This window comes from Tachysurus fulvidraco, chromosome 15 (assembly GCF_022655615.1).
Source record: "Tachysurus fulvidraco isolate hzauxx_2018 chromosome 15, HZAU_PFXX_2.0, whole genome shotgun sequence".
Classification (NCBI taxonomy): domain Eukaryota; kingdom Metazoa; phylum Chordata; class Actinopteri; order Siluriformes; family Bagridae; genus Tachysurus; species Tachysurus fulvidraco.
Window position 1 is genome coordinate 6,398,790 of NC_062532.1, and position 15,561 is coordinate 6,414,350.

Below are 15,561 nucleotides of genomic sequence, written 5' to 3' on the forward strand. Positions count from 1 at the left end.
AATAATAATAATAATAAGAAGAAGAAGAAGAAGAAGAAGAATACTTTTATTTTCATAGTTTATTCTCAGGCCGCGAGTTTTACTTCCAGTGTCAACGATTAACATCCGGTTCATTCAGGTTCAACGCCGAAATCAAAATATTTCCATAGACGTTATGAACCTCAACCCGAGTTGATCTCTTATTAAAGCTTATTTTTTAGGTCATTATATCAAGCCAGATGGCTGCTTTACCTCCGGGTGACCCTCAGCTGGTCGCCATGATCGTTAATCATTTAAAAACCCAGGGACTTTTTGACCAGTTCAGGAGAGACTGTTTGGCGGATGTCGATACAAAGGTAGGAGGGGTTTCTATGCTAAGCTAACTGGCTAACGGCACCGGTTCCGAATTCGGTTTATTGTAGCTTTGTTTACATTGACGTTCGGAACGCTTTCTCTGGTGTATATATTTATGCACCGTGTAGTTCATATATAAACACTGTGGGTGCTTCAGAGCGTTTATAATGATACAGAGCACATTAATCCACGCTGGAAGAACTAAATAATAAATAATAATAATAATAATAATAATAATAATAATAATAAATAACGATACAGGAATAAACAATGTTAATCAGACAAAATAGAAATAAGAATAAATCTTATGTTTGTAGAAAGGAAACAAAGCCAAATGGCTTCATACAAATGTTACAGTAAGTCATATAACCACTTTTTAGGATTTGTGATGCTTTTCTGCTTAACACGGATGTAAAGAGTGTTGATATGAGCTACCAGTCTGGGGTTTTTGCAGCACTCAAAGCACCAACAACCGCTAAAGTCACAGAGATCACAGTCGTCTCCTCGGTTTCGGATGTTTGACGTGTTTCTGCACAATTTTAAGCATTTCTCTGCTTCCCTGAGCGCCTGGTTTTAGATCGTTTACATTTAGGAGCAAGTGTCCCTACTAAAGCGATTGCCTTAGTTGTACGTTTGTTTCAGCCTGCGTATCTTCACCTGAGACAACGAGTGGACAACTTTGTGTCTAATCACCTGTCTAACCACACATGGAGTCCTCAACTCAACAAGAACCAGCTGAGGAACAGCATCAGGCAACTTGTGCTGCAGTACGTATCATGTTCACCCGGTTTGCGCTTTTTTTTTTAATATTACATTCCTGAGATGTCAGGTTTGTTACCATGACAACGAGTCTCAAGAATGGATGGTGTAATCCAGCTAACTAGGCTGTAGGTGTTTATTGTTGTTTATTGCTTGTTGCAGGTCAGGTTTGCTGGAGCAGGGAGTAGATCGTATCGTCGCGCAGGTCGTCGACCCCAAAGTTCAGCACATCTTTCGGCCACAGGTGGAACATGTCGTCCGTCAGTTCCTGTCTCCCGGCAACCACCTGGAGGAGGAGCCTGTGCACGGCCTTGCACAGGTGATGGAAAACCAGGAAGCTCAGCTGCTCTCTCCAGGTAACAGAGATCACGCAGTCTGATTCATCTCCTCTCCCTCTCTCTCTCTCTCTCTCTCTCTCTCTCTCTCTCTCTCTCCCCCCGCTTACTTTCCCCTACTTGTTCAGTTAATCACTCTTGCTCTTCTACTTTCCCTTTCTCTCTTTCTTGTTATCTTTTATCACATCTCCTAATATCTGTCACCCTTGTTCTCATCTTCTTTACATTTTTTTTATTTTCTCTCTATCTGTGTCTCTCTTTATACATGTACGTGTGTGTGTGTGTGTGTTTGTCTTTTTGCTCTACTCTGATGATGGGTATTTTTTTTTTTCCCTCCCTCTTCATCAGCGATCACCTCGGCTCCAGCCTCAGACTTCACCCCTTGTCAGAGCCACGATCCCTCTTTTATAAAGCCACATGATGGAGGAGAGGAAGACATGAGCCTGGTAGAGGAGGATGAGAAGGAAGGCGAGAGGACAAAAGAGGAGGAGGAACAGGAAGGGAAGTTCGTAGGCGATGAAGATGAGGCAAGCAAAGAGCGAGTGAAGGAGGAGGAGAGCCAGGATGAGACAGAGATGGAGGTGGATCAAGAGAGGGAGAAGCAGGAGGAGGTGAAGAAAGAGCAAGAGGAAGAAATGCGAGAGGAGGAAGAGGAGGGGAAGGAAAAGAAGGGAGAGGATAAAGAAAGGAAAGGAGAGGACGGGAAGGATAAGAAAGGGTCGGGGAAGAACAGGGAGGAGAGCGGCACAGACAAGCTGCACATTCGACAGAAAGCAAGAGAACGACTGAAAGAAGGTAACATGAGGTTTCTTTAATCTACTGTACCATTATACAGGAGTTACACTTTTCTTTTTCATCACTAAACCACAAAGCTTCCACGTGTAATTAATGAAAGGAAGTCAGACAACTGTAAGTCACACTCCTTTGTTCCCATGACGTGTTGAAACAGGACAACGACAACGGAGCGTTCCATAATTTTGACGTTTTCCATTTGCTCTGGATGTTCTGTGTTTGTGTGTGTGTCAGAGTACTCTCTGGAGGACTCGGATCTGGAGGGGTTGAGCGACATCACGGTGAGTTCAGTTCACACAAGCGACCTTTCGTCTTTTGACGACGAAAGCGAGGACGAGGAACCGCCTTCCGAATCCACGGAGGAAGGAGAGATCACCTCAGAAGGTAATCCGTTTGTTTACAGGGTGTTTATCTACAAAGCCCTATTAAATCATGCTAATAAATCTGATCGGAGATTAGTGGCAGTAGATCTGACACCAAAAGGAACTTATTAGTAAATTATTATTGTTATTATTATTACTCCTTATCTTCTAGATTTTGTGATTAAATGGAGGTTTGAACAAAATTTTGTTTTTCTTTAAGTTCCTATAAGAGTTATTAAAGGATCCTTCGTTTTGCGTGCAGATGAAAAGGTTCAGAAGAAAGCTACCGGAGATGAATCTGACGAGAATAAGGAGAAAAGACCCCGGGGTTCACGTCAGGGCTACATTCACAAGCCTTTCCTTTACTCCCGTTACTATAGCGACTCTGACGACGAGGTTACGGTGGAGCAGCGGCGCCGTTCTGCTGTGAGTCAGCCATGAAATGTGAAGAAATGTAGCTCCACCTGCAGTTTCTTACCTTACCATCTTATACCAAAGCTTTTTTTTGTACTTTTCTCTTGCTTGTTTTTATATATATATATCCAGGCAAAAGACAAAGAAGAAAGACTTTTGAAGCGACAGCAGAACCGGGAGCGTTTCGAGGAAAAAAGAAGGCAGAAGGCAGTTCAGGCAGAACTACATGGTGTGCCCATATTCCCATTAGTCATCGTTATCGTAAACGTATCCGTCACGTTGCTGCTATACGATTTTCGTACGTTTCTTTCTTTTCCTCCGAATAGAAAAGGAAAAGCTGGAGGTTCAGAGACCTCAAGCGAAAGAAGCACGGAAAGAGAAGAAAGTACTGGAGAAGAAAGTGGCACTCAGCAGAAAGAGGAAGCGAGACTCACGGTGTGTGTGTGGGGTGTGTGTGTGTGAGGGGGGGGGCGGTGTGGGGGTGTTTGTCCACCTGTATAACTTTTGGTTTCTTTAATTTATTTTGAATGCAGAAAAGAGGAGGACAGGGGCAGCAAGAAGAAGAGCGACGGAGATCCCGAATCCGTAAAGAAAGACGTGAGTCGTTTGTGTCTCCATCGCTCTCTGGCTCATTCTGTTTCTCAGCCCTCGTTCGCTATTAAAGTTTTCAAACGTTTGTTAAAGTTATAGTCCCTAATGTAGAATTGTCCACGTAGGATGCAACGAAGTCTAAATCAATCCCACCGAAGCCTGTTAAGAAGCTGTCCGAGGAGGAGCAGCGGAGGAGGAAGAGCTTTTCAGAGGACTCGTGCGAGCCACGCAAAATCCTCGACAGAAACCGTACGCACTCATTCATCCTGGACCTGGAGCTGGGAACCGAGGAGGCGCTCAGACAGAGAGGTGGTGGGAAGAACGAGCGACACGCTCGCCGAGAGAAAGAACGAAAAGAGAACGAGAAAGAGCGTGGCGCGTCGGACGAGAGAGCCAGATACAAACAGAAACCAGAAAGTAAGAAAGGAGGCGATTCTGCGGCAGAGGAGAAGGAGGGAGTCGTATCGAAAGGTCCAGTTGATGACAAAGTGGAGAAAAAAGGGTCGAAGGTCAAAGGGGACAAGAAGGGCTCAGTGCCAACAAGGGAGGGAAGGCTGATTGTGACCGAAGGATCAGCCCCAGAGGAGGGAACAGCCAAGGATTTGAAAAAAGAAAAGATTCCCTCAGAGACAACGAAAGAAAAAATAAAAGGAGTGAAATTGGGCATCAAGGCTGACTCCAAACAGCAGCATCGTCCGGATCCCACTGTTCCCACAGAGGAGAGGTCCGAGGGTGAGGCTGCGATTGATTTCAACAGGAAGAAAGACAAGCAAGCTAAAGATATTTTGAAAAGGTCAAAAAGCCACCCAGAGGTTAAATCTCTTGACAAGGTCAACGCCAGGCAAGATGGCAAAGATGTAGGTGCTGGTAGAAAAGACAAGAGCTGTACCTCCGAGGCTCCCAAACATAGCTCAGACACAAAGACCAAGAATTCAGAGGCGGGTCCAAAGGTGAAATCCGTGTCAGAAAAAACAAGATCCAAGTCCAGAGACGACTTGAAACCTCAGAGTCCGTTATTGGCCAAGACAGACAAGAAAAGCCAAGGTCAGGAAGCCAGGGATAAAGCAGGAACGGCTCCTTGCAAGACCGAGTTCTCCAAGGAGAAGAAAAAGGAGGGAGCCATGAAAGAGTACAGAAGAGTCTCAGAAGACCGTGTCGAGAAACTGAAGGATGCAAAGAGCACAAAGAAAACAAGTGAGAAAAAGGCAAAAGAGAACATTGAGAACGAAAAAAGAGTCTCAGAAGCAGATGACCTTTCATCCAGTTCCTCTGCTCCGTCAGCAGTTGCCGAAGAGGTGCAGAACGGAGATGAAATTGCTTCTCAGCCTACAGGCAGTCAAGCGCAACAAGTTTCAGAGTCCCTCACAACATCCGACCTTACAACTCAACAAGACTCGGATTCTCTTGGTGAATCAGATCTCAGAACCTCACAGGTCTTGGAGTCCTTTACAGAAAGTCCTGTCTCAACAGCGCAGGGCATGGATTCTGCTGTAGAGTCTAATTCCACAGACCAGTACAACTCGGAGTCTCTTAGAAGGTCTGACCTTACTTCAGACTCGCAAGCTATGGATACTGTGTCTGATCCTGCAGCCTTACAATCCACAGACGTGGAGATTAATCTTCCAGCCCCACAAACCATGGAGACGGAACCCGAACCTTCAAAATCACAAGCCGTAGATACAGAGTCTGATCTTGCATCTCCACACGCGAGTGCTGCAAAATCTGATCTCGCATCACCACCTGTCTGCGAGGTTCCAAAGAAATCTCCTGAAGAATTACAAGGTGAACCTACAGAGTCTGGTTTTGCCACTACACCTTTACTACAATCTTCAGTTTCTGCTTTTACAGTCCATCATACTGAAACATCAGACGTAAAATCAAAGGCTGATCTTGCAACCCCTCAGTCCTCGGACTCAACCCCAGCATCCCTTCTCAAGGTCCCAGAGTCCTCGGACTCCATCCCCGAGTCTGATCTCACTGTTGCCCGGCAAGTTTTTCAGGGTCCAGATGCGCTTCCTAATCCGGTCCCTGCTGATGCTAACAGCACTTCCGTCCCAGACGACATGTACGACGCCCTGAGTGACATCACACCAGATCCTGACGACGACGACGAGGCCGCCATGAGACTGGCCGAGAGCCAGCCTCAGCCCCGTCCCATCCCTGCCGAGGCTGACGCCCTCCTTTCCTTGATGGATGTCTGTACGTCTGCAGCCGTACGTACCACCGCCATCGTCGTGTCCGATGCACAGGAAGCTGAGAGTTCATTCCGGGATGCAGATATAAAGATGAAGGAAGCTGCACTCACGTTGCTTTCCATGGATCCAGATCAGGCGGTTTTGCAAAGTTTTGTCGCTGAAGATTCACATGTTTCTGAGCAGCCAATGGAGTCTTTGGCATCAGATCTGGTTAATGCGACAAGTGCGAAAGAGGCAGCCGACAACCACACTGAAGGTAGTGCTTTTTGTATTCACTCGTTTGTCTTCCAGATTATGCAAATATCCCTTTCTTTTGTGTTTAATCTGTTCTCAAGGCTACAGATTTGGGCTTTGTGATTGAATTGGTCCGGATTATTCGGTAGCTTATCTAGATAGCAAAGCGATCAGTGTTCTGTTAATGGTCAAGATTTTGCTTTTATTGCCCATGTTTTCCTTTTTCACCTCTGGATTATGCAGTTGATATCGATGTTGCCTCTCTGGGTTCTGGATAATGTTCAACCATGTTATTTTTTTTTCTTCAGCTTTAGCCAACACAGCCATCGAAGTAAAAGCCCCAGATACGGTGTCAGAGGCCGCAACATCTGAGGTGAGATTCATTATCATATCTGGTACAGATTTTGTCTTTACCTCTACAGTATTCATGTGGCAAGTGTATTTAACAGGACAGGTACCAAATGACCTTGAATGTGTCCATATGTTCAGATCATCAACGACGAAACTGAATCAAAAGCGAAGTCTGATGTTTGTAAACCAGAAATGTCTGCTATCGACGAACCAGCTGGAGAATCCAGTAAGTCTAGCTGTTTACCTTCTGTGTCTAATCAGCGAAATTTGGGAATTATTCACTGGGATGTGATCAGGGCTGGGCGATAAAACGATAACGATATGTATTGTGATAGACACGTGATCGATATCAATAAAAAAAATGCGTTCGATATTTTTTATACTTCGCCAGAAGAAAACAGGATGCGAAGCAAGTTTGATTGCATTAACAAAGGCACTCGCTCTCTGGTAACCTAGCAACGTAGGGAGTGACACGCTAACAGCCAACCTTGTAACAGTATCGTGTTTGGTTGAGCCAAATCGTCATCTCGTGCTGGTCTGCTGGATCCCTCTTCAGTAACCGGCGACTGATAAGCAGAAAATGAGCTGCAGCGAGTCAGACCGATGTCGTCTGCAAATTATGCAAGACCGGCGTCCCCGCTATTTTATTACACTTTATTTAGCATTTCTTACATTTTCTTTTATTTTGCACCTTAAATGTTAAGAGATAATTGTTAAGTGTTCATTGTTTACATAAGTCTAAAGTAATGTTACGTAATGATTTGAGTTTTCCTCTTTGTTGACATTTCTGTCTTAATAAGTAAGGGGATTCTGATCAGAGGAAGGTTAAGTTTTAAAATAAAAATGTTGAAATGTAATACATTTTTCTCCTTTAAATGGGTCATAAAAAATAGCACTAATTATCGATATCGACCGATATGAAACCCTGATATCGTGATACAGTTTTCAGCCGTATCGCCCAGCCCTAGATGTGATATACTTTCAATATTCAATATAGACCCACAATTTGTTTTACTGCTTTTAGCTGAGATCGATGCCTGCCCAATACGTACACGCAGTTTGAGTGAGCACATGCATACAGCCGAGGCCACAAAGGTAAGGCTGCCTACTCGTAACTAAAATGTCCTTTTGTTTTACATTGATGTTGAAATCTGAATGTGTGATTTTTCACATTACAAGAAATTTAAAGTCTGCTGTGGGTCTGACTACAGAGTGAAACGGAGAACACTGTGCGAGAGGTTCAGGCACAGGTGGCAGAGGCTCAGGAGGCACAGGCGCACGTGGCAAGGGCTCAGGAGGTGCACGTGACAGAGGCTCAGGAGGTGCACGTGACAGAGGCTCAGGAGGCACAGGCGCACGTGACAGAGGCTCAGGAGGTGCACGTGACAGAGGCTCAGGAGGTGCACGTGACAGAGGCTCAGGAGGCACAGGCGCACGTGACAGAGGCTCAGGAGGCACAGGCGCACGTGGCAGAGGCTCAGGAGGCACAGGCGCACGTGACAGAGGCTCAGGAGGCACAGGCGCACGTGACAGAGGCTCAGGAGGCACAGGCGCACGTGGCAGAGGCTCAGGAGGCACAGGCGCACATGGCAGAGGCTCAGGAGGCACAGGCGCACATGGCAGAGGCTCAGGAGGCACAGGCGCACGTGGCAGAGGCTCAGGAGGCACAGGCGCACGTGGCAGAGGCTCAGGAGGCACAGGCGCACATGGCAGAGGCTCAGGAGGCACAGGCGCACGTGGCAGAGGCTCAGGAGGCACAGGCGCACATGGCAGAGGCTCAGGAGGCACAGGCGCACGTGGCGGAGGCACAGGAGCACGTGGCGGAGGCTCAGGAGGCACAGACGCACGTGGCAAAGGCTCAGGAGGCACAGACGCACGTGGCAGAGGCTCAGGAGGCACAGGAGGCGCACGTGGCAGAGGCACAGGAGGCGCACGTGGCAGAGGCTCAGGAGGCGCACGTGGCAGAGGCTCAGGAGGCACAGGCGCACGTGGCAGAGGCTCTGGAGGCACAGGCGCACGTGGCAGAGGCACAGGCACACATGGCAGAGGCTCAGGAGGCACAGGCGCATGTTGCAGATGCTCAGGAGGCACAGGCGCACGTGGCAGATGCTCAGGAGTCCCAGGCTCAGGAGTCCCAGGCTCAGGAGTCCCAGGCTCAGGAGTCCCAGGCTCAGGAGTCCCAGGCTCAGGAGTCCCAGGCTCAGGAGTCCCAGGCTCAGGAGTCCCAGGCTCAGGAGTCCCAGGCTCAGGAGTCCCAGGCTCAGGAGTCCCAGGCTCAGGAGTCCCAGGCTCAGGAGTCCCAGGCTCAGGAGTCCCAGGCTCAGGAGTCCCAGGCTCAGGAGTCCCAGGCTCAGGAGTCCCAGGCTCAGGAGTCCCAGGCTCAGGAGTCCCAGGCTCAGGAGTCCCAGGCTCAGGAGTCCCAGGCTCAGGAGTCCCAGGCTCAGGAGTCCCAGCCAGAGATACCAGAGGTTCAATTGCAGGAGGCAAAAACTCAGGAGTCCCAGATACAGGCACAGGAACCTCAGACACATGAGGCACAGGAAATGCAGAAGTCCCAGGTACAGGAGACACGGGCAGAGGAGCTGCAAGTTCAGCAGAAGCAGAGTCCAGCGGAGAAGGCGATACAAACTCAGGAGACACAAGTGCAACACCTGGAAGAGGTGCAGGAGGCACAGGTGGAGGGGGCCAAGGCACCAGAAGCAAATTCACCGGATTCCCAGACACAGGAGGAAAATGCACCCGATGCTGAGGTGACAAGTGTGCCAGAAGTGCAATCCCAGGAGGCACCGACACCCCCAGCACGGAGAGGCCGACGTCCTAAATTGGTCAAAGCCAGTACGTTGTACACTCGCGCGTGTGTTTCAAATTGCACGTTCTGATTGCACAGTACCTTAGAACAGTAAACGATCCACTTATTTCTGTTTGTACACACTAGAAATTGTACTTGTCTATATAGAGCCTGTTCTGTGCCCTCCTTTTCAGGTAGCACATCAAAGTCAGACGGACAAGAAGAGGACAAATCTGATGTGTCCGAAGTGGTAAACAGATCTATTTGTAATCCAGCAGACATGAACACACCTTTATCAGAACAGAGTAAAGATAAATACACCTTTATCTGTTTTTTTGTTTGTTTGTTTTTTCTTTTGTAGGACGAAGGCAGAGCGACCCGTAAAGGACGACGGTCCAATCAGAGAGCAGCGTTCACCAAGGACACCGGTATGCATTTGTAACCTGCAAGTGAACGTCACTCTGCCGTCAATGTGTTACGAGCCACTCCTCAATATGTTTTGTGTTTCAGCATCCAAACCTCAAACAAGTCAGAAGGCCAAAGACACAGAGGCTAGCAAACAATCACAGAAAAATGTGAGGACGTCACGTGTGTGTTTATTTACTTATTTTTTTCTGGTGGCGTTTTTATATATATATATATATATATATATATATATATATATATATATATATATATATATATATAATGATGTGTGTTTGATAGAGTGAGGATGAGGAGGTTGACGAAGGAGGCAGAACAACACAGCAAAGATCATCTAAGGTCTCAGACTCTTCAGAGAAAGAAGCCTGTGAGTATATGCGCGTACACACACACACACACACACACTGTTTTACAATAAATGGTGATGTTTTAGAAAAATTAACCAAACTTAATTAGCGGTGTTTGTTTGTTTGTTTGTTTGTTTGTTTATTTAATGCTTAGCATCCAAGCCTGAAGAAGCTGAGCCAACTGAAGAGGAAGTGGAGCAAAAAGAGGTGAAGAATTTTACACGTCCAACCTTTTAATGCGGTATACTGAATCTGAGTTCTGATGTGTGTGTGTGTGTGTGTGTAGGTGCGTAAAAGAAGGCGTTCTGGAGCTCAGACAGCCGCTGTCGGTAAGTGAAGTTACCATACACCTCACTAGTAAATCAGACTTAACGATTAAAACCAATTTCAGTTCTTTACACATCTCAGATTATAGCTCGTTATACGGTGTTGATATTATACTAGCTTACACCTAGCTTGGTGTACCAGTTCGAGCAGGCTACACGACCGAAACATTCACAGAGCACGCCGTAGTATTAATCCCGCATCAATCCCATCACACACGTTTACATTAGAATTCCCAGAAAAACGCTCCACAATCCTTCTGACACTGACTCGTCGTCGTTTGGCGTCAAAGCAGATCCAAAGTCTGATCATCATTCTTCATAAAAGCAGAGCAGCACGTCCACACCGGTGTGTCTGTGACACTCTGATTTACTTTACAGCAAAGCCGGCACTGAGAAGAAAGAAGTCTGACCAAGCAGAGGATCTGGAGAAAGTGGGAAACGTGAGTGTTTTACCTAACATGTGAGAGTGTGTGTGAGAGTGTGAGAGTGTGAGAGTGTGAGAGTGTGAGAGTGTGAGAGTGTGAGAGTGTGAGAGTGTGAGAGTGTGAGAGTGTGAGAGTGTGAGAGTGTGAGTGTGTGTGTGTGTGTGTGTGAGTGAGTGTGAGAGTGTGTGTGTGTGAGAGTGTGTGTGTGTGAGTGTGTGTGTGTGAGAGTGTGTGTGTGTGAGAGTGTGTGTGTGTGAGAGTGTGTGTGTGTGAGAGTGTGTGAGAGAGAGTGTGTGTGAGAGAGAGTGTGTGTGTGTGTGTGTGTGTGAGAGAGAGTGTGTGTGTGTGTGTGAGTGTGTATGAGTGTGAGTGTGAGAGAGAGAGAGTGTGTGTGAGTGTGTGTGAGAGAGAGTGTGTGTGAGTGTGAGTGTGTGTGATGGTTGATAGTGCTTTTAGATAAACAAAGCAGTGGAGAGAGAGAAAGGCAGAGAGAGAAATATAGTTGAGGTAAAAAAAAGAGAAGGAGAAACAGGAAGAGAGAGAGCAGGTTTGTGTATTAGCAGTACTGTGATTTACTATTAGTATCTCTCTCTCTCTCTCTCTCTGTCACACACACTCACACACTCAGTAACATGCTTATAATCTGTTCACTGTATTTGAAGGAAACTGCAGCTGAGGAGAGAGACGAGGAGCCTGTGAAAAGAGCACGGCAAGATAGCGGTACAGGAAATTGTGCACGCACACTTGATATGTAAAAAAAAAAAAAAAAAAAAACGTGTACCGTTGTCTTTAATCGTCCTGCTCTTCATTACGTGTCTTTTAGAGAGTGTGACTGAGGAAGAAGAGGAAGGAAATGAAGAGAAAAAGGAAGACGACAGAGACACGGAGAGCTCTAAAGATAAGGCTGTGAGTTGTTCACACACTCTTGTCTCATCTCTCTCACACACACACACACACACACACACACACACACAATACTCAAGCCTGTAATAAGCACAAAATAGCATAGTATCATAAAGTTTCCTTTAATATCGACAATGCCAACGATGCCACCTGTCTTTTAGGAGGATCAGGAACCCGTGAGAAAGACTCCACGCCGAGGAAGATCCTCAAAAAACACTTCTAACATAGATGACCCGGGTGCGACAGAACTGTCTGTCTTTCTGTCTGTCTGTCTGTCTGTCTCTGTGGTTTGAGATTGTATCGTGCTGTGCTCCATTCTCTATAATGTTATTTATTTATTTATTTATTTATTTTACACAGCCACTTCAGAGAAGAAAGAGGGAGAGACCGAAACCGGTGACGACGACGAAAAACAAGAAGAGGAGGAAACCAAAATTAGGGCCACAACACGTTCTGCATCTCGGCTGGAGGCTGAAAAGTAGGACTACTTCCTTTTCTTCTTCTTTTTTTTTGTTTTTTGGTTACATGATAATACATGATACAATAATGGCAATTACCGTAGATTTTTTTTAAAAAGAATCTAGATTTATTTCGTCAGACAGTACCAGGCACCGGGCTAAAAGTTTTGTTTCGCAAAGTAAGGGTTTGTCACAAAACCCATGGTTTTCATCCTGTCATTTTTCTTGTGTGCAGAAATAAGCTAAATAAGCCATCGACCAGAGCAGTGAGCAAACTGAGTGGGAAAGAAGAGAGCTCTCCAAACACACGGTGTGTCTCCATAATAATTCTAGGCATACATGGATATTTGGAGATTGTCCTCGATAAAATGATATCTTTTGGATAACTAAAAGTACGGGTGGGTGCGTGGGTGTACGAGTGGGTGCGGGCGTGGGTGTACGAGTGGATGCATGCGTGGGTGTACGAGTGGATGCGTGTGTGTGCGAGTGGGTGCGGGCATGTGCGTACGAGTGGGTGCGGGCGTGTGCGTACGAGTGGGTGAGGGCGTGGGTGTACGAGTGGATGCGTGTGTGTGCGAGTGGGTGTGCGAGTGGGTGCGGGCATGTGCGTACGAGTGGGTGCGGGCGTGTGCGTACGAGTGGGTGAGGGCGTGGGTGTACGAGTGGATGCGTGTGTGTGCGAGTGGGTGTGCGAGTGGGTGCGGGCATGTGCGTACGAGTGGGTGCGGGCGTGTGCATACGAGTGGGTGCGGGCGTGTGCGTACGAGTGGGTGAGGGCGTGGGTGTACGAGTGGATGCGTGTGTGTGCGAGTGGGTGTGCGAGTGGGTGCGGGCATGTGCGTACGAGTGGGTGCGGGCGTGTGCATACGAGTGGGTGCGGGTGTGTGCGAGTGGGTGTGCAAGTGGGTGCGTGTTTGTAGGAGTGGGTTTGTGAATAGGTGTGTGGGTGTGCGAGTAGGTGTAGGACTGGGAGTATAAATGTATGAGTGTGGGTCTAGGAGTTGGTGTGTAACTATAGAACTGTGTGTATGGATTATACTCCTATGAAATAACACCGGTCTCTCTCTTTATCATTCTCCCTCCCTCCCAGGTCCTCTCGTTCTCAGAGTGCTACTGCAGTGAAGGGCCGTAAGGGCGACTCAAGTTCTCCGACACCTCGGACCCGTGCCGGAAACAAATCTGAAGAACCACCCTCAAAGAGAACCAAACGATGATGTAAATTTGTGTATATTATATGTGTGTGTGTGTGTGTGTGGGTGTGTGTGTGTGTGTAGCCCAGTCAGCTTTGTTAATTATATATTCCTTGTTCGGTGCAAACAGAGTAGCTTTGTGTGGCTCTTTCACTGTAATGACATCGTCGTTTAACGTGATCACACCCAGCTGCAGATGTCAGAAGGAGATGTGTGTACAACCTCACTGACACACTCCTGCTGACCAGCTTTATGCTCTCAGGATTGTGACCAAGCAGTATGTTTTAGAACCAGCATTTTTAATGCGATCATGTCTGTCTGTCTGTCTGTCTGTCTGTCTTCTTGCGTACAATATATCTCGAACTCTACACAACATTTCGATCTCTAAATATATTTTCAGAACGTTGGGGACAAACCACATTCAGCTTACTTCCAATACAATCCCAAAGTGTTCCAGTGTGCATCTTCAGAAAGTCCTAGATCTGAAACACGTCATGTTTTCTCTACAGGACGCAGTGTGTGTGTTGTTTTGTCATTCCAACAGTACTGTTTCCTGTTGGGAGACATGAAAAGCGTATGTTCTAGAACTCTCTACAATGCACTCGCCGGTGTATATTTCAGTAAGCACCACCCCGTGTTTCACTAGAGTTCTAAATAGTCTCGGTAGAAACGTGAGAATCATATTCCTTACGTAGCCGTACTGGTGGGGAAATGTGTACTCTATAGCCAGAAAAGGTATCCATTTTATATATAATAGATAACATTGTCTAATGTTGGTCTAATTGTTGTTTTGTTTTTCGGGGGGTGGGGGGTGGGTTGTTTGTGGGAAAATACATCGATTAAATGCATAACGTGTAGCTCAAAGCAATCCATACTCCTCGGTACAGTAGTATCTACTCTCCTAGTAAAAATGTCCTAGGATCCAAACGCTTTTTTTTTTTCTTTCTCTCCCCCTCCTCGGAATGTACACCACTATATTTGCTTGTTCCACACAGTGAAACACGTTTTAGTTTATTATGCATCTCGTGTCATTTTGTCGTGTATCTGCTGAGCCTGTTGGCATGTTCAACATGAAGACACTCATTCTGTGAATGTAAAGAACTGAGCTATTTCTTTTATACATTTAGCTTTTATTATAAAGGCCACTGGGACCATGAATGTGTACTGTGCACTCCTTCATTTTTATCTGGTTTTTAACCAAGCTTCTCTACTCCAGGTTTCCTTCCAAATCGATGAATCGCAGTCTATAAAAGACTCCAGCATGTTTTAATCTCTGTTTTCTGTAATATGCATTATTAGCTTTCTTAGTCTTGGGGTTCTTGTTGTTTCTGTGGTCTCACATTATCTGGTTTATGGGAAATAATTGAGTACCCAGCCCTCATAGGGAGAGCTTTAGAAAGCCATATATTGACCGTGTACCTAAAGGACATCTCAGTGGTTCTGTTGACAATGTCGAGTTCAAACGTTGTCCTGCAAATAGTGTAGAAATCCAGTTGGAGACTGGAAATAAATCAGGGTGCGGGGTTTGGTATCAAAGAACCACAATTACATACATAACTAGCATAGTCTGAGTTTCTCTGTCTATTTGTCTGTTCATAGTTTCCTAGCTCTACAGGAGGAAAAAACGAAGAGAATGGACTTTTCCATCTCAAGTTCTGATCAGTTATTTCCATCAGCTACAATCCGGCCCTTGAAAAACTACACCTCTTTCTTTCCAGTGCATGCCTACAGGGGGCAGCCTAAACCTCTAGAGGTGATTACTACAGGAATTATGGGATAATGATATAGTCATTATTTCTCTCTAGAATTCTCTGTGACTATAAAATAAGAAAGGGGTTTTCTTTAAATCGCTATATGACCAAAAGTATGTTGACACTTGACCATCATGCCCATATGGAGATACACACACACTGGCATGATGGTCAAGTGTGTGTGTGTGTATATATGTATGTATGTATATATATATATATATAATTTTAATCAAGCAAGCAAGCTCACCCCACCTGTAAAACACAATAGCTATTAAATATAATAACTTTTGTAAATGGTAGTATGATTTGCACCATTATAACAAACCTGGGGAAATATCGAACCCTTGGCTATGCTTTACGGACCCCTGGGGCTCGCTGGGCCATTCTGTGAGAACCAGTGCACCAACACATATGGCTACATTCATACATGAGTATTACTTCCCTACTGTTAGGATATTGTTAAACACACACACACACACACTAATGCGCACTAGACTGGACGGAGCTGTTACCAAAATACGCACACAGCATTTCAGTTTCTCCGCCTTCACACACACACAATCACATTTCTTTGTGCTGTGATT

General features: G+C 46.1%; 1 protein-coding gene across 5 annotated transcripts; it reads left to right on the forward strand.

The window, feature by feature from the left end:
* The first annotated feature begins 86 nt into the window (after positions 1–86).
* Positions 87–14,384, forward strand: bod1l1 (biorientation of chromosomes in cell division 1-like 1). 5 transcript variants are annotated; one of them, XM_047800780.1, is made up of 28 exons: positions 87–335; positions 976–1,100; positions 1,255–1,448; positions 1,776–2,222; positions 2,454–2,603; positions 2,844–3,007; positions 3,128–3,224; positions 3,322–3,430; positions 3,529–3,592; positions 3,712–6,037; positions 6,324–6,388; positions 6,505–6,592; positions 7,391–7,461; positions 7,578–7,742; positions 7,791–9,201; positions 9,349–9,404; positions 9,516–9,582; positions 9,665–9,729; positions 9,860–9,944; positions 10,079–10,131; positions 10,211–10,253; positions 10,629–10,690; positions 11,338–11,395; positions 11,499–11,581; positions 11,740–11,815; positions 11,939–12,056; positions 12,272–12,346; positions 13,127–14,384. In XM_047800780.1, exons 1-28 carry the CDS (start codon positions 219–221, stop codon positions 13,248–13,250), a joined length of 6,558 nt encoding a protein of 2,185 aa, XP_047656736.1. In that variant the 5' UTR covers positions 87–218; the 3' UTR covers positions 13,251–14,384. The 5 variants fall into 5 exon arrangements, with proteins under 5 accessions (XP_047656736.1, XP_027027608.2, XP_027027606.2 ...); XM_027171807.2 differs by having other exon boundaries at positions 3,712–5,270; positions 5,307–6,037; positions 7,578–9,201; XM_047800781.1 differs by having other exon boundaries at positions 88–335; positions 7,821–9,201.
* Positions 14,385–15,561: the final 1,177 nt, after the last annotated feature.